The sequence below is a fragment of the Acomys minous genome (assembly GCF_964271855.1).
Source record: "Acomys minous genome assembly, chromosome: 7".
Taxonomy (NCBI): Eukaryota; Metazoa; Chordata; class Mammalia; order Rodentia; family Muridae; genus Acomys; species Acomys minous.
The window spans coordinates 115,308,332-115,328,069 of NC_140488.1; the positions used below are offsets into that span (position 1 = coordinate 115,308,332).

The following is a 19,738-nucleotide window of genomic DNA, read 5'->3' on the forward strand; positions in this document are numbered from 1 at the left end:
ATCTCTACTGCTACAAATCCCTCAAGTGATCACTGACTTCTTATGCCATGCCCTCCTCCTCCTAGTCCTGAGAGTTCAGAGGTAGCCAGATTGTACAAAATGAAAGGCACTTTAAAATGTTTGTTAAACCTTAATCTTAATATATGTATTCAAAACCATTGAGAATGAATGATTATATTAGTGCCATGGTTTGGCACATCACCAAAATCAATGATCATAAAACATGCCTATAAGCTGAATATGGAGATATATGCCTGTAAATCCCAGTACTGGGAGGCCGAGTAAGGAAGATTGCCATAAGTTTACGGCTAGCTTATGTTACCTAATGAGTACCAAGTCAGCCAGGACTACATAGCAAGATAGTGTCAGACAGAGGATAGGAAACAGAAGAGAGAGAGAGTAAAGGGAGGAGAGACAATAGAGAACAGAAAGTAGAAAAAAATCCCATTAATAAATAACCTAGCTGGGCGGTAGTGGCGCATGTCTTTAATCCCAGCACTCAGGAGGCAGAGGCAGGCAGATCACTGTGAGTTCAAGGCCAGCTTGGTCTGCAAAGTGAGTCCAGGACAGTCAAGGCTACACAGAGAAACTCTGTCTCAAAAACCATATATAATCCTAGATAAGAACAATTAAAATTCAAATCTTGTCCTTCTTAGTACAAGAAAGACAATCTAGAGTCCCTTGAATCTTTTCAATATTTATTTATAGCAAAGGTCAACAGGCTTCTACCTGCCAATCTTGTTTTGTGATGGAGGGAACTACTCCGTCCTCGCAGGCAAGCTACCAGCAGCAAGATAGCCACACTGGTTGATGTAGGAGTTACATTGGACAAGAAGACTATGCAACGTATCTATGGAACTGCCATCCCCTTGACATCCTAAAATAAATCAAAGAATCTTGTCTTTCTATAGGGCTGCCTCTCATACAGAGGTTCAAATGTCTTTCAGAATTTTATCAAGCTCTGTACTTCTACATAAAATTTAAAAAGATACCCATGCACCTTCTTTGGATTGAGGACAACTCCTTTCTTTGTCTCCCATTTTTTTGCTCCTAAAATAAGTTGGAATGTTACTATGTCACACAAAGGTCTAAAGTACTATAGCTTAATAATGCATTATAGATTCTCCTGTGGGCTGGAGAGATGGCTCCCTTGGCAAAGTTGTTGCACAAGCATGAATAGCTGAGTTTTATAACAAGCATCCAAGTAAAAAACAGGCATGACAGCCTACGCCTATAATATTAGCGATGGGGGTATGGGGCTAACTGGCTAGCCAGTCTAGCAGAACTGATGAACTCCAGGTTCAGTGAGAGTCTGTATCTCAAAAATAAGGTAGAGAGCCATTAACAAAGACACCCAACATCCATCTCTTGCCAACACACACACACACACACACACACACACACACACACACACACACACACACTCTTCCTGCTTTCTTCCAGGCCCACAATTACTGGTGGCATTTTGTCTTGGTTTGGACTTCAGTAATACCAAAACATAATGCATAAAATTCTATCTTATCAATTTTTAAGACCACATGAATTATGAGCAAAGTTATCACCCTTACCATCACATTAATACTGAATGCAATATTCATTAAAATTGCTTTTTAATGTCTATGTCAACTGTTACAGTACATGATAAAGTTTCTCATCCTTATAAATAGTTTTACCAACACATCATGGCCACGAATGAAGAAAAGTAAAGATCATTTCTTTAATTTTTTTAAATGCCAGAAAAAATATATTTAAGTAACATGAAGTATATTTATTTTACTTCACAAAAATCAGAAAAAAAATAAATGTAAAGATATTTCAATCCACTTCTCCAGATTCTGCCATGGATATAATCTACAGTCATTTACAAATTAAGTGTGGTATTAAAACTTTAAAATGGTGTGTAATAGTATTTGTTAAACAGAACATTTGAACAGTTGTGGGAAGTATTAAAAAGTCTGCATGACTACTAAATGCACCCTAATTTTATATTTGCATAATTTTCTGCTTAAAAATATGCTGTTGTATTAACTTAAAAGGCACAAAGTACATTTTTACATAATATAATAAAATGTATAGAAGGAACAAAGGAAATGAACAGAAAGAAATTCAACAGTAGGACAGATTGAACGGGACTGTAGCAACACTCTACACAGATACTCCGAATAGCTAGGTTTGGGGTACACCAGGGAAGCCACAATACCTCAGAAAAAGCCCTGCAGATGCTACGAGGATACGAATGAGTAGCCAAGTCCCTTCACTACAGCTTTCTGTTTTCCCTGAAGCAAATACTCTATTCTCAAAATCAAGCTCACAAATATCAGCCAAATACTGAACTCCGTTTAGGAGATCATGTACTGTTGTGTAATTGTGTTGGTAATCTGTCAATCCCCTACCACGTCCTTCTATGAATATAATCTTCAGGTGTTTTATGATTTTCATTGAGCCATAATCAAATGTTCAATTTCCTTTCACTGAATGTGTACTGATTCTAAACAGATATCTACATCCATTAAGGGCAAATTCTCCTCTTCCCTAGAGCAGCTGCCACCTGTGCATGCCTGAATGATTTCTGTCTACAATCCTTGAAGTAAATGTGTTCAACTATATCCACTAACAAGAACCAATTTTAGACATTAAAGTGAGAGGCCAGACACCAAGTCAACTCTTGTCAGATCTAGACATGTTCATGAATCTAGAATGCAGATGTGGTACAACAAACTCCCTTAGAGAACCGAACGGGAAACACAAGTCCTTTTCATTCCAGTCCCTTTGTGTGCTTTATGCACCTTCCCTTAGAATATAGATTACCAGATCTATAATAGTCCACAGTGCAAACACCACACGAGGTTTGGCAGGTCTCCTCTCCTGCTAGAGACAAAGCATCCTGATTTTTTTAAATTAAAAATCTTTTTCATACAATATATTTTGATCACATTCCTCTCATTCTCAAGGCAAAGCATCTTGGATTTTTAAAATTAAGTGTTTTCTCCATTCAATATATGTTGTTCATGTTTTCCTCTCCTCTAAGTCTGGCCAGATCCTCCTCATCTCCTCACCCATCCAATTTTATATTCTACCTCTCGCTCCCAAAAACAAAAACAAAAAAACCTACAAAACACAAAATGAAAATCAAAACAAACAATGATCAATAAGACAAAAACATGTCAAAATGAAACAAAATATCCAAGCATTTTATTTTTAAGAAGCTATCCTTGTTCACCTTCATCTTACCACCCAGAGAGCATGTTTAAGTGAATATGCCACACAGTTCCCAGAAGTCCATAGCAATCCTCCGGTCAGCATGTGTAGTACATATGCTCAAATTTAGCCCATCATGGATTTTTAAAAGCACTGTATCAGTCCTGACCATATAAAAACTCTTCTCCTCTCCTTTTCCCTAAACAATGACAACTATTTACACAGCACTTATTTTGACATAGGTATCACAAGCAATATAAAATTGATTTAAAGTAGCAAGGCACTCTAACCTGTTTGTTACCCAAGCTACTTGGGAGGCTAATGTGGAAGGATCTCAAGTTCAAGACCAGACTGAGCAATACGATGAGACCGTGTCTCAAATTAAATGAATAAGTGAATACATAAAAGAGTATATAGGAGGATGTATATAGGTTCTTTGCAAATATCACACCATTTCATTTAAAAGTCTTAGGCATCCCTCAGAGGTAGGTATAGGGGAAGGGCTAGAACTACTTCCATGCAGATACTGAAGGAGGAGTATGTAAAGGACTAGGCACCATCACACCAATTCCAAAGCCCACCCTAGTAGGTCAGCAATTGCTATCCATTCCAACAGCAGCAGGTATGAGGACCATGGGTAGAGACAAAGCTTGAGAAGTGGGTAGAACTGGCTGGAAGAACTTCAGGAGACTGAGAGTGAGCGTTTGACAGATAAAGTTTTGGATATTAGATTTTATAGTACATCTTCTGCCTGCTTTTAGACTCTCATAATGTGCAATGTGCAGCAGGTCCCAGATCCCTTTTTCTTGTCTGCAAACCTCTTTTATAACTCTGCATTACCTTCCGCTTACTGCACTGACCTAAAGACAGTTAGTACTTAATAAGTCACTAGTTTTCACTAAGCTGAATTTACTTGCCTACAGTAGAATTGATACCTACGAAAAGAGAAACAGGAAACATAGCTGGACCTCACCAGGAAATGCAAAGCTAACTGGCACAAGAGGTTTTACTAGAGAAGTCAAGTGTCATCTATGTGCGAAGCAAGAATTACATGGAAAGAGACTTAATATTTTTAGTTCAAGTGTACCACCCGAATACTGTGTACTGTAGTGAGAAAGAGACTGACAAGGGGCCATGTAAGCCCCTGGCATAAGGCAGACAAGTTTAATTCTTGATCTTTTCTCTCTACTACAAAACCATGGACAACTGAACTTAAAGGACCTCAGTTTCTTTACCTCTTACATGGAGACAATGAGCCTGCTCATAGTAACTTGTTTTTAGGAATATGAGAACAAAAGTAAAATCCTAAAGCAATCAACATATTAAAAATATTTTCTAACTGGTATGAATATCACTTACCAATTCCATACTTTGTCCTATAATAGGTCTTGGTAAACTCATCACAGTCACAGAGAAGGACTTTTCTTCCCCACACATTGATGGTGGCACCTATAGCCAGGTCCCGGTCCGTGTAAAACTCTTGCTCTATTTTTCCTAGCTGATAAAACAGAGGAAGAGAGCATTGGCCTTATGGATCTGCCCAAGAACTACATGTTGTTTCCCAATAATTTTTTTTAAACCTTAATTACCTCATTTATAACTAAACGTTAAAATCAAACCTAAGGAGTAATTTTTTAATCTTTTTCTGTATGTGTATATGATATGTGTATGTGTGTGCTCACGTAGGCAATTCTTGTTGAATGTAGATGCACACATTATAAGGATCGTGTATGGAAGTCAGAGGACAACCTTGGATGTTGATGTTCACCTTCCACCTAACAAGGGACAGTCTCTTTGTTGTTAGGCACTGTGTATGCCAGACCAGTTAGCCTTTGAATGGCTGAGGACTCCCCTGCCTCTGCTTCCGGTATCACCCATAGGAGCACTGGGATTATAGATGAGCATTACTATATGTGAATTTACATATGGGGGTATACTTAGAACTTTACATTTGTACAGCAAGCAATTTCCCTACTTCACTATCTTGTTTTGACACTGTAGTACTTGCCCAAGCAATGCAATGCATATATTTCTATATACTTTTAAGTCTGTTTATTATTGACAAAGGGCAATAGAATGCATACATTTATGTATTTCTTGATTTCATTCACTAGCTCACAAGGCAAGAATATACAATTCATCTTAACATTCTGGTTTTTCGAGTCACAATAGAATCAGTAATAAAACACCCGGAGCCTCACCTGGTACTTATCCAGCAGGTAGCCATCTGCTTGCCATTCTGACACGCCTCCATACACATTGAGAACTGCTCGATCTGTTATCTGGCCTGGTTGAAAGTTTCCAGGTGGACCAAACTGTAAGATAAAACCAAAGCATGGTAGATGTCTTCAGACACAGAGACAATGCAGTCTTAGGATGCAGGCCAGAACTATGCATTGCATGGCTCTTTTCTGACACCTGCAAGAAGCCTCAGTCTATCCACCTCTTGTTCTGTTGCCACATGTCCTTCACAGCCCTGATAAATACACATTTTTCCCTCAAACACTTCCATCCCATGGGTTTTCATCTTTTTTGCTCTTTTGTTTTTGGGTTTGAGACAAGGTCTCATATAGAAGAGGATGGCCTGGAACGCATGTAGCTTAGGATCTTCTTCCTGATCTTCCTCCTCCTACCTTTCACCTGCTGGGCTTATAGGCATATGTCACCACACCCAGCCTGTAACTAGCCATCTGCCTAGTTCCCCATTAAACCTCTGACATATGGAGAACCATTCAAGTCATTATCTGCTTCCCTTTCCCAACCTCACCAACACATATACCATGGGCTCAGGCCACTTTCTATATTTCTCCAGTTGTTGTGCAGGCAGTCACATCTTTTCAATTTCCTGAACTGCAAACATCCCCAAGGAAGAATGACTGGCTCCTTGCCACTTGTCTTTGTTCTGTCTAGCAATCTGTCTAGTCCTAAGCTCAGGAAATGGAGTACAGCTGGCAGCCTGGCTTGCTCTCAGAACTTCAGCTTCTGCAACTCTTACCCCAGCAACATACTCCTTGCTTTGAGTGTCTAGGGTATACCCATCCCTTCTCGATGTCACCCCAAAGAGAATCTACCCTCCACAAAGTAGGACAGAAACCATTTTCTTTTTCATTATAGCCTAAGAGGTGGCACACAGAACTCAATAAATATCTGTTGAATAAATGAATAAAATGAAGCTACTGATGGTAAGACACACTGCAAATGTCAGGTGCATCATTATTTCATATTTAACCTATTTTTCAAAGACATTCTAAAAACAGATTTCCCTGGTACCTCCTGGCAGCCTGCTGTGCATATTCTAGAGCTCCCTCAGGGACAAATGCTACCTCCGCCCAGCCTTGAAGCAACACAGCAGGACTTCTGGCAGTAGGCACAGAAATCTGGGAGGGCCTCCTGCAAGGCTTGGATGGCCAGAGGTTGTTTGCATAAGAAATGAGGGCTCCTGGTAACCTTTTCAGAAACAGTAAGAATGAAGTTTAAATATTTTATCCAAATTAGAAATAAAATGCAGAAGAGACCTATGACCTGATAGGTATTAATAAATGGGTCCTCAGATAGTGACTCTTACTATATCATCTCATTTAACCCTTGTAGTTATGGGAGCTCTGTTAACTGCATTTGGAAATACTTGCTCAAGGAGTTTAAGTGGCTCGTCCATGGTCACATGGCTATAAAAAAAAAAGCCACAACTCTGATCCAGGTCTATCTCTGTATCATTCCTGCTATGCCAGTTGCATTTGCTCTCAAATTCACACAAGTATTTGTGGAAACAAGTCTGACAAATCTTTCTCATAGTAAAGACAACATTAATGTCATTTCTGTCACTGGTTACTGGCTATTTGGCTACTAGTCACTATATTTAGAGTTGTAATTTGCTCCTTTCCATATAATTCTGTGTATCTTTGTATACACCTGTGTGTATACATGTGTGTGCAGGTATGTGTATTCGGACCTGGATCAATACCACAGAGTACGCTGCAGGAGCCAAATGGTGGTGTCCCACTCAAAGCTAGTCAACTAACTTCAAGAGAGTCCCATATTTCATAATGCTGATTGTGGTTAGTCCACCAACAACAATGGGTTCCTGACCTTACATATCTTTCTTTCCTTTCCTTGTCATATGTGTGCTGGTTAGTTTGGGGGGATTTTGAGGTGGGGTGGTTTTGTTTATCTGTACTGTCAACTTGGCACAAATTAGGGTCATCTGGGAAGAGGAAATCTCAATTGAGAAAATGACTCCATCAAAATGGCCCATGGGCAAATCTGTGGGGCTTTTCTTGATTGATGATTAATGCAGAAGGGCACAGCTCACTGTGGACAGCATAACTCCTGGGCAATTGGTCCTGGGTGCTATTAAGAAAGTAAGTTGAGCAAGCCATGAAGAGCAAATGAGTTAACAGCAGTCCTAATGACCTGTGCATCATCAGCTCCTGCCCCCAGATACCTGCCCTGATTTCCCTCAGTGATGGACAGTGATTAAACTGTAAACTGAAATAAAGCCCCATCCCCTACAGGTTGCTTTTGGCTATGATGTTTTAGCACAGCGATAGAAACCTTAACTAAACCAAGTAGCATATGGTAACTGTCATCACAGCACCATCATACAACATTCCAAACAATGACTTGAGTCTCTTGGCCCACAAACGTACACAGAGCTGCTTACCTTCGGAAGCTTACCCCTCCGGAGGAATGCTGACATAGCATCCCGGCCTGAATTAAGTGGAAGTAATTCTCTGATTTCAATAGTATCATCACACAGGAAGTAATGCAGGACAAATTCTCTACGGTCCCCAAACAGTGAGGATGAGTCATCCCACAGGCAGAAGAAACGCAAAACTTTCCCATCAAACTGGAGGAACCGCTTCAGGGTGTCCAAAGACTGATAGGGACGAAAGGGATCCACAAACTCTAATGTCTGCAAATGGAGAAAATGTCAGAAATACTTCAGGCTTCATATGTAGCCATTTCTTGGAGGCAAGTAATCAATTAATATAAAGGGTTTTTTTCTGTAGACTATTGTGTCATACTTTTAAAAAAGATTTCAAGTAAATACTATGACAAACAGATATAAGGATCCAGACATACACAAATACTGATATACAAGTTCACAGTCAGTTTTAACCTTAAAAATACAGGCAAACATTAGGAAGGATTTCATATTTTGTTAAACATTATTTGAACATACTAAACTATATTTCTGGGGTATGTTTGAAGTTGACTTTTTTCAAAGCCATAAAACTTTATTAAGAATGAACAAACCTGCCAGGAGTGGTGGTACACACCTATAATTCTAGCACTCAGGATGCAGAGGCAAGAGTATCTCTGTGAGTTCAAGGCCAGCCTGGTCTACAAAGCGAGTGTAGGACAGCCAAGGCTACACAGATAAACCCTGTCTCAAAAAACAAGCAAAAACCAAACAGAAAAAGAATGGACAAATCTAATCTACGGTGACAGAAATCAGAACAGTATAATTGCTTCTGTGTAGGGGACATAACAAGAAAGTGTATTTAGGTTATGGGAAATGGTTTGCATCTTTTCTTTTCCTTTCCTTTCTCTTTCCTTCCTTTCTGCCTTCCTTTCTTTTTCTTCTTTCATTCTTTGTTTCTTTGTTTGCCATGCTGATGGTTGAACGCAGTGTCTTACACATGCTGTCAAAATGTTCTACGAGTGAGCTACATCCCCAGCCCCAAATATTTTATATCTTTTCCCATTGGTTACTTTGGTTGTACACATTTCCCAAATCACTGACCTGCATTGGTTTAAGCTCTGTATGACCAATTACAAGATGATTATAATTTAATTTGAATATTGTCTTTTCACTAGAAATCTCTCATGTGTATGGACTTGTGTGTGTGTGTGTGTGTGTGTGTGTGTGTATGCAATATATATGCAATATATATATTGCAAAGATAAGAGGAAGAGATATATTTATGATTTAATTTTGCAAAATGGAAAGCCAAGTAGAAACAGAAACAGAGCAAATGAAGAACTCCCCATCCACACAGAAACCCTTTTTGGCTAGGCTCTGCTCTAGGAACACTGGGTTCCACGGTCTTCTTGGTATATCTTTCCTGCAAATTGTAACCTCTCAGTCCTATCTTGGAGTAGAGCTGCTTCAATTCTATCTGATATAAGCAAATGATATCCTTATGTAAGGAAAGATTCACTTGGGAGAATTTATCTGAAATTGCATCATATAATTGTTCTATAAATTCCTGAAATTTTCTGTCTATCCAGGGCAGTCTAGGCACACTCTTATCTCAAGAGGAAAACACAAAAGCTTTCTAGAGGCTTTTCAAGTGTTATCATTGATATTTAAGTGAAATTATGGGTCTTCTGATTTTATTAACTAAAATGCTTTTAATGTATAATGTTAAGAAAGGCATTATTGATCATATACCATTAAGAACCTGTTCAGTTTAAACAAAATAGTTTAACTTTACATATCAAGGCAGTAAACACTTAACTAAATCCATAAAATCCAATATAAAAACCTCATATTAAACTCTTGATTTTCCAAAGATTCCTATATTTATTGATGAGTTTTCTTTGCCCTAATGGAATGCTAAAACAGTTCTCACTGTCTGAAAAGGAGTTATTTAAAACATTTGCTTTTCCTTGGTATTTATTTTTAATTCCTACCACAAGCTTTTTCTCCTTTAAAAATCTGTAATATCTGCTAGTATTCTATGAAATTCATATTAATTTATCATCACTCACAATCACTTTCATATATCTGTTAGTGAATGCATATAGCCATATGCAAGAAGCAATAACTTATATGGATCTTTTCCCTTCAGTTTCTCTCTGGGGCTTCTAAGGATTTTGTATTTATGATCCAGGGCATATTAAAGACATAAAAATGAGTCCAAACCTGAAAGTCTCCCTTTATAGCAATACAAAGTCATTTTACCTTAGCTATTCCAGAACTAATAATACATATACCTCACCAGAGGACTATATGCCTATAACACACAGAATAATTTTGCTGAGGCTAAAAGGCAGGTACAGGATGATCCCACACATAGCTTTTAATGAAAAATAAAAACAGAATCAAAGGAAATTTCATCTTAGATTCTGCTATCATTCTGAAAGGAATGAATTATAAGGTTTGAAAACAATAAAAATCAGATGAAACTAACTTATGAAGACAGCAATGAGAATAGTACTTATCCTTGAATGGAAAGAAGGGCTGATTAGAAAAATCCATGAGGGGATATTCTGGGAGGAAGGGGAATGAAACTTAGATGCAGGGTAAGATTCATTCCAAAGAACATTTAATGCCTGTATACTTGGCTATATGTAGTCATATGTCAACAACAACTACAAATAGTGAGGAGTGGTAGCACATATCTCTACCCCAACATTTAAGAATCAGGAGGACAGTTAGTTCAAGGCCAGCCTGAGTTACACAATGAATTCAATACTAGCCTCTACTATTTTAGTGAGAGCCTGTCTCAAGAATCTATAAATGAATAAATTTTTAAAACATAAAAAGGGGGGGAAACAATTGGCAATAATGAAAATCAAGGTTTGGTTTATTTTATTTAATCAGTTGTACAGTTGTAGAGTTTTCCCAGCCAGAGATAGGCAATAAAAAACAACAACAAAAAAAAATACAAACAGAAGAAATGTGGGCTTAACTCACATACAACCAGCGACCATAATACTAATTATGGGCTCCTAGGCATTACCTCACCTAAGCAGTTCATTAAATACTCTACAGATGGAAGGGACGCTCCCAAAAACAGGCTGAATGGTAAGGGTGAAGGGAGCAAGGCAGCGAGGAGGGGAACGAGGGGATCATTCCTGTTCTGTGGCCACCATTCTGTCTTCCCATCTATCCATAGAAGAAGATAGCTCTTACAAGCATGGCTTCAAAAGCTCTTCTGTCTACAGCAAGAGTGTCAGCATTCTTCCCCAATTTTCTGAAGGCAGGAAGTCACAGATGTATCAGCTCTTACCTCTCTCCGCATCTTCATGTAGGGATCTACTGGACGCTGTTTTGGAGGATGCACTATGATTCCAATTTTCCTCAAAAAGTTTTTGGTGAATGGATCACAATCATAAATCTTGAACGTACGTCCATAGAAGACAACATCTGTGTTGATATTGAAGTGATATATAGTATAAAACTGATCATCATTGGGAGGTGGGAGAGAAATCCGATGACGCCTGATATAAGTCCCTGGGGGAATAAATAAAATAGAGTTGTGTAAACATGCAGTTAGCAAGAAGTTACAGTGTAACTCAGCAACAACCCTCTCTGCATGCTTCCCTGTGGCAGGGTAGTAGGCAAGGAGGCAACATTATACGTTCAAACTTGAGTGAAAGCAAACCATGATTCTTAGGTCCAGAGTTCTCTGATCAGCCTGATATGCTATTTGAATTTCCTTAGTGTTGTTAGGGAAGTAATTTTATAAACCATAAAGACTAGAGGAAAGGAATGGATATAAAAGAGGAGTAGTGTTAGCACAGTGGAGCAAAAATGCTTGCTTTCAGTTAGGAAATAGAACACAATGCATTCAACTGAACAAGGCATTAAGGCCCAAAAGTAAAGTGCTTATAAAAAGGCATATGCTTGGCTCAAAAAGCCAACAAATAAATAAGCTAATAAGCTTTAGTTTATATGTGCCAGTACTATGATTTACAGCTTCAATAAGCAGGAGCGACTTTAGGCTGCTTGGAAATGTCATAGAATAGTTTTTCATCTAGAAACAAATTCTTCCTTCTTCCTCCACTACCTCTGCCTATCTCCACCCAACCACCCCCATCAAATGAGGGTTCTAGAGACTTAATAGTTTTAGTCATACTCTCATCATATCTTCCATATCCAACCCTATGGTGTTCATTCTCTTGGTAGAAACAAAGGGATAGTTCACTATTCAGTAGAGGTGAACAGTAGCAAAAAGGATCATCCCTTTTTGAGCCAGTTGCCTGCGCCCCAATTCCCAAGAGGCAAAATGAAACACAAGTGGCACAAGAGAGGAACCCTGACTTTAGGGGACTTGAGCCTTCTGTGAGCACTTAGCAGTCTCACTAGACTAAACAATAAACATGTCTTTGTGCTGCAGGGAAGGAGTGCCTCTATCTTCCAAGGCTATAAGCCAACCTGCACTAGAAAGCAAGGTCATTTTCCTCTTTCCAGAGCTGTCTGTGTATATACAGAGCCTTAAAGAGAGAGCTCCGAGCAAAGAGCAGTCAGTATGTCAAGATATACTGAAATAGAAGCTATTCAAGCAGAGTTGTCTCTCAGCACGTATAACTGACTTAAGCCTGAGAACCGACCCTCAGAGCAAAGGGAAAAAGAACCAAAATACTCCAAGTTGCTAATAATCCAGTAACACATGGCTTGTATGACCTCACTATAGAAACATTTAAATATAAAGATGCCAACTTACCTTCTTTGTATTGTATATAGTATTAAGAATACTACCTTTTTCTCAAAGTCTACAAATACTTGAAACTTATTCATTCTTGTTTATTATAAGAACAGTTAATGAATAATCTTTATGTGCCAGGAACTGTGTTGGGCACTGTTCCATTACTCTACTTATCTTTTCAGTTTGTTGAGGAGAAATTAAGGAAAATCATTTTCATCTTCTTTTCTTCATAGCAATTTTAATTACTTGGTACATTAAATTAAAATAATAAAACTATAAAATTAGAACTAGCATAGACTATTTTTAAATGTACTACATAAAAGATGATATAATTTTACTGCAAAGAATTATATTTCAATTAGCCTTTAATTCATGCCATTGAAAACAGTATGCAAATTATTTAATCATTCAAGATTAGACATTTAGAACAAATTGCATACTTAAAATCTATAAAAGGATGGGCATTTCAGATATTTCCAGGAACTATTATGTTTCTTTAAAAGAACTTGCATTGTGGCAGGTTATTAAATACTCAACAATCTGGAACTTCTTCAAAACTTTCATCCATGGAACTAGGGAAATGGCTCAGTGGATGAAGCACTTGCCTGGATCTGCAGAACCCACATAAATGCCCGGCAGGAGTGACAACTGCCTATAATCCCACTACTCAGGAAATAGACACAGAGGATACCCAGGGCAAGCTGCCTAGCTAGAGTAGACAGAATCTGTGAGCTTCAGGGTCAGTGAGAGTGCCTGCCTCAATAAATAAAGTAGAGAGAGAGATCAAGGAAGACACCAACATGGACTTTGAGTCTCCATAAGCACACTGCATATGTGTGTGTGTGCGCGCGCGCACACACACACACACACACACACACACGACACACAGACACACACGCACATGTACAAGCACATGCACACACACTGTATATATATGTGCAAAAACTGCATCTATACTGTAATGATTTGAATTTAAATGCCCCCCTCCCCATAGTTTTGGGACTTTGAATACTTGGTCTTAAGTTGATAGGAAGAATGGCTTTGTTGGAGGAAGTATGTCACTGAGGGCAGGCTTTGATTTAGTTCTGCTTTGTGCTTGCTGCTCAAGGAATGAGCCTTCAGCTTCTTTTCTGCTACCATGCCCTCACTCCACCATCATGAACTCCAACCTCTGAAACCACAAGCTCCAATAAGCCTTTCTCCTGTAAGCTGCCTTGGCAATGGTGTTTTGTCTCAGCAATAAAAAAGTAAGTGATAGATATACTTGCAATTTGTACTTCAGCTTAAGAATCTGAATAGGAATATTATCACTTTCAAGATCTGTAGGAGTAGACCACAGTGTATTTAAATAATGATAATAAGCACAACAATAACAATAACCACAATCACCATCATAGTCCTAGACTAGACTTTCATCGATTTATCTAATCATCAATAATACTGGAGATAGACAGTACATGAATTATCAGTGTTCATTACATAGATGAGAAACTAAAACTAAGAATGCTTAAGTGTCTAGATCAATGCTCTATATAAGAATGAGAGAACAGCACTTTGAACTTTAGATTTCACACTAACAAAACACCATTATTTTCCACTGAGTTATATCTCACTGTACTTAAAAGGAGGAGGATCCATGGGCAAAAGTGAATAGAAATGGGCTAGAGAGATGCCAGCTACAAGAAAAAGGACAGAAGTTGATCGTGGAGCTGAACTTTCCAAACAGCCTGTCCCCCATTTAAGGATTATTTCCAGAACCAGCTACCTGCCTACTGCACCAATCCCTGCATTGCAGCATTTCCACCCATCCAGAGCCTGCATTTTAGACCTCCTCACAGCCCCCTGATCTCAGCTCCCATTAGATGCTTTTGAAAATACCAGGAAAATAGTACCAGAAAACAGTTTTGACTACCTATGAGCTGGAAAAAGAACGTGGGTCTATTAATAAGCAAGCAAATTTTAATAACAAGAAAAATCCAGCATCATAATACAGCATGAATCCAAAACCTTGTGTGGACCATTTGAAATGTATGGGTGCACATGAGAGCTTTTAGTCATATATTCCTGCAATCTGTGTTCTCTAGGGGATTAGAACATCCATTTATTGGGATTTGTGTGTTTATAGTTTTCCATGATAAAATGTCAAGAACTCTCCCAGTAGGAGTTTGTTGTAGAATACCAAAGAAATGGGCAGGATGCCATATCTTTGGCAAATACTGAAAAGCAGTTGAAGTCATTAAGGTAAACAAATAAAAATGTTACACACACACACACACACACACACACACACACACTAAAAAGATAAAAGCACCATGTTAGTCCTTTAACTTTTTCAGTGTTTATCTTCTCAAACAGCTTGCTGGAACACACATCCAAGCATCAAGCACATGCCTTCCAGTTTATCCTCATCTCTCTTCCTTTAAGCCCTGTTACCTGACTACACTCAAGCTTTAACTTTCTAACAGTTCCCTGCTGTGGAGATCAAAGTGGCCATGTATCCATTTATGTGTCACAGGCTTCCATGTCATTCAGACCTGCCTTAGATTTTGCTCAGAACACTAAATTCAGCTTTGTAGAATTCACCTTTCAGAATTAAAAGTCCAACATTTATTTCAATCACTGTTGTACGTACATCTACTTTATTTCAGTGACACTGCATATCTAGGGTGAACAAGATAATATTTAAGTGAATGAATATAAAATGGAATTGCCCTTATTGTTGTGCCTACTAAATTTATATCTAGTGATCAGATATGAGAGAGCATTGTTCCCGTCTCTTGTGCTCACTTGGTTCATCCACTAAAGTGACTATTCCAGTTTTACTGTTATTTTTCTAAAAAGTCACCTTTGCAGTATAAGTTTTACAAGAATAACTTTTTTATATACTCATAACATGACACATACCTAGCAACAAATGAATTGAATGTTAAACAACCCAGATCTTTGAACAGAATGGGAAATAATAACCATATGCAGGTCCCCATTAACCACTCCATCAGTACAAAAATATAGCCTGGTAAATTCTGAAACATCCTCTTGCATCATTACCTTTGTGCCTGGTTTTCATAACACATTCTATGATCTACTCCCAAATACCTCCCAACTTGTGATCCCACTACTTTCTTCCAAGTTATCCCTTTAGGCTGTGCTTTTCTTTCTTTCTTTCTTTTTCGTTCTTTCTTTCCTTTTTCTTTCTTCTGAGACAGGGTTTCTCTGTGTAGCCTTGGCTATCCTGGACTCTCTTTGTAGACCAGGCTGGCCTCAAACTCACAGTGATCTGCCTGCCTCTGCCAAGTGCTGGGATTAAAGGCATGCGCCACCACACCTAGCTAGGCTGTGCTTTCTTTCTCTTCCACCTTTAACTGGCAAGGCTTTTGAGGCACCACTCAGATTCTAAGTTCCTAAGTGGCTCCTGGCTTTCCCACTTCTGATCCCTCAAGCATCTTGTAGCACTGATGATACCTGCATTGTGTAACAAGTATTATATACCACTTCTCAGTCCTCTTTCTCCCTCCCTTCCTTCATTTCTCATTGCTTCTACAATATCTTATTAAATAGTAGAAACACATCTTTACTCACTTCTGCTCTTCAATCTCTTTTTAAATTTGTTTTATTTGTGTGTATGCTGTATGCATGTAGACATACCTTTGTGTGCATGCTAGTGTATGTTTTTGTGTGTCTGTGGTGTGTGTGTGTGTGTGTGTGTGTTTGTGTGTGTGTGTACAGGGCAGAGGTCAACATTAGGTATCCTTTTCTATTGTTTTCCACCTTTTTAAAAAGAGAGTATCACTCACTGAACTTCGGACTCACTAAATTGGTAAGAATGGCTAGCCAGGCACAGTGGTACAAGCCTGTAATCCCAGCACTTGGGGAGGCAGAGGCAGGTGGGTCTCTGTGAGTTTGAGGTCTACAAAGAGAAATACAGGACATCCAAGGCTACACAGAAAGACCCTGTCTCATTGAAAGAAAAAAAAAAGAATAACTAGGAACAAGGTCCAGTGATCTTGTTTCTACCTTCCCCATGCTGGGGTTACAAATGTGCACTACCATGCCTGGCTTATTACATAAGTGATGAGGACTCCTTACTCAGATCTTTGTGCTTGTGGGGTAAGCATTTTTACTGCCTATGCCATCTCCTCAGCCCTTTTTACTTTTAAATTCTATGTTGTTCCATTGATTTATAATTTCTGCCCCACTGTTTACCCTTCTAGGGTATCATATTTAGCAAAAATGAAATATAGAATACCCAATTAAATCTAAATTGCAGAAAAATAATGAATAATATTTTACTGTAAGTATATCACATACAGTATTTAGGATATGACTATATTAAAACTGTCATTCTTTACATGCACCTCAAACTTAACTGCTCAGTTCATATTTATCTGGCAACCCTATTGCTGCCCCCCTCTATATAGATCATTATTCTTAGCCAAGTTTATATTAACCATGTAAAAGCCAGTTCTTTTTATTTTTTTAAACCTCCATATTTTTTACTCATTTTATTAGGTTGATCAGTTGAGGTTTATGGTCTACAATGCTTTAATTTCTTAAGAATTTCCTTATTGAAAACATAAAAACAACATCTATTCAAATTGTGAAATATTTCCGATAAATAAGTTACTTTCATGGATTAACAAAAAAATCTTGGGTAATTCTTTTCATGAAGTTGAAATAGTTGGTCTTAATTCTTTGCTGAAAATACACAATAATATTTCTTAATTGTGTGATGGCCCTTTGAAAATCTCACAGCAGTTTATTATCTACAATACTTTGAAAAATAGCAACAACAACAATCTCCATCATAATTATCCTTGGGCAAATATATTCTTAAAACTGCTAATGGCAATTTCCCTGTAAAAACATGTAATACTTGGTGATTTATGATAAAAGAAAAGAAGATAAATAAAAAGGCAGCTCTTGACTCCAGGTCAGCAGTATCAAAACTTATGACTCCCTATCTAAGACTGATTGGTCTGGACCATGCCAGAAATCATGCCATGTTTCTAATAATTATCTTTTTCTTTAAACACAGATTAGTTTGGACATGACAGCATTGGACTGACAATTATTCTGTTAGATGAGTAGGGCTGTTAAGCTTCTAGGTTTACCTGACATTCCTGGTAAATTTGTTTTAGCTACATTCCAGCACAAAGGCAACAAATCTCATATATATATATATATATATATATATATATATATATACACATATATATACACACACATATATATACAGACACACACACACATATATATACACATCTATATTATATCCTAAAGAAAGGTATGCCTTGACAAGAAATTCAGGAAGGGACTGACTCTGACATGAACTCTGGTGCCCCATATTTGACCACTTCCCCGTGGTGCAGAGGACTGGTAGTACTCAGAGGAAGAATAGGAAGGCTACCAAGATGAGACCTGATAGGCTGTGACTATATGGTGGGGGAGGAGGTCCCCTTCCGTCACAGACCTAGGGGTGGGAAATAAGGTGAAAGTAAGAGGGAGGGAGGAATGGGAGGATATAAGCAATGGGATAACAATTGAGATATAATCTGAATAAATAAAAAAATAAAATAAAATACACTGTTCTGAGCTCACGTACACTGAATATCTATTCTTGTCTTTTCACAAAAAAGTCACATTTTTAGCCTTAATGTCTGTGAAAACCTTTTTTTTTTTTAATGTTAAGGTATCCTCATAATTCTTTTTAAATTTTATTTATTCACTTTACATCCTGATCGTAGCCCCCCCTCCTCTCCTCTAATCCCACCCTCCCTCCCTAGTCTCCTTTCTCCCCTCCCCTACTCCTCAGAAAAGAGGAGCCCCCACCACCAAGCCACCCTAGCACATCAAGTTGAATCAGGATGAGTACATCCTCTTCCCCTGTGGCCTGGTGAGGCAGCCCCACCAGGGGCAAATAATCAAAAAGCAGGCAACAGAGTCTGTGTCAGAGACTGCCCCTGCTCCACTTTCTAGGGGACCCACATGAAAACTGAGCTGTCCATGGGCTTTATCTGTATAGGAGGCCTAGGCCCTTGGTTGGTGCTTCAGTCTCCGCAACAACCAATGCCTGGTCCAACCTGAGATTCACCCTGTGGGACAGAGCCAATCCCTGACACTATTAAGGACACTGCTTTGATCGCAGACAGGACCCTAGCATAGCTGTCCTCTGAGAGGCTCCATGCAGCAGTGGAGCGAAACAGATGCTGAAACTCACAGCCAAGCATTGGGTGAAGCATAGGGAGCCTTGTGGGAAAGTTGAGGGAAGGATAGAAGGACCCACAGGAGACAAGAACTCCATAAGAAGACCAACAGAGCCAACTAATCTTCATATTTATTAAAGGATTGAGCACACAATTATTGATACTGGCCAAATATAGATAAAGTAAGAGCTAAGATGTAGAGTAATGGAGCTGCTTACCCTCAAAAAAAAAAAAAAAGAGAGAAAGAAACAGGCTGGTCTGGTTATAATCTGGGTGCCTGATTCCCACTCTAGGTTTCTAGTCTTAATTTTAGTTTCCCCTACAAGACTCCAACTGCCTAGTGAGTATCATCATACAGATGTCTCAAAATTCCTTTGAAGGTGCCATGCTTCTCAATACACCACAGGAACAAACTTCATCTTGTCTAATCCTCCATTCTTGGACTTTTTAAAAATAAGTGTTCAATAAATACTTCTTGGCAGTGTTAACAGGCCCCATATTCATTATCCCGTATACCAGACACAATAAAGCTACACTATCAGAAAAAAAATTCCTTGGTTTTTTTTCAGAAGCCCTTAAATTCACCCCAATTTCTTCTTTAAATTCATCATGATAAATCACTATGGAGATGTTAGCCCTAAATAAGTAGTCAGTAAGCACAAATTTTATTCAACATGGACAGAAATCATTAAGACATACCAATAAAAAAGTATTATAAGTATGAAATACATGTATTAAATATAGAAAGGAAGGAGGACTAAAACACAACTTTCAGTAAATATTAAATATATATGAGGCACCTGAGCTCTAAATATTCATGTACACTAAATATATAAGTCATTAAATATTCATGAGCACTCAATATTCATGAGACTATAATTCGGCCACTCATTCATTGGTGACATCCATTCTGGTCCCAAGTGCACTCTGCCCAAGAAACACAAACAAAACCTATTA

General features: G+C 38.4%; 1 protein-coding gene across 3 annotated transcripts in view; it reads right to left on the minus strand.

The window, feature by feature from the left end:
* Window positions 1–19,738, minus strand: part of EFHC2 (EF-hand domain containing 2) — a 269,672-nt gene that overhangs the window by 81,318 nt on the left and 168,616 nt on the right. For all 3 annotated transcript variants that reach the window (XM_084788869.1, XM_084788870.1, XM_084788871.1), the window contains 4 exons: window positions 11,160–11,383; window positions 7,859–8,110; window positions 5,400–5,513; window positions 4,558–4,696 (listed from right to left, as the gene is read on the minus strand). In XM_084788869.1, the coding sequence (XP_084644995.1) occupies window positions 4,558–4,696; window positions 5,400–5,513; window positions 7,859–8,110; window positions 11,160–11,383 (729 nt within the window). The remainder of the gene's footprint in view (window positions 1–4,557; window positions 4,697–5,399; window positions 5,514–7,858; window positions 8,111–11,159; window positions 11,384–19,738) is intronic.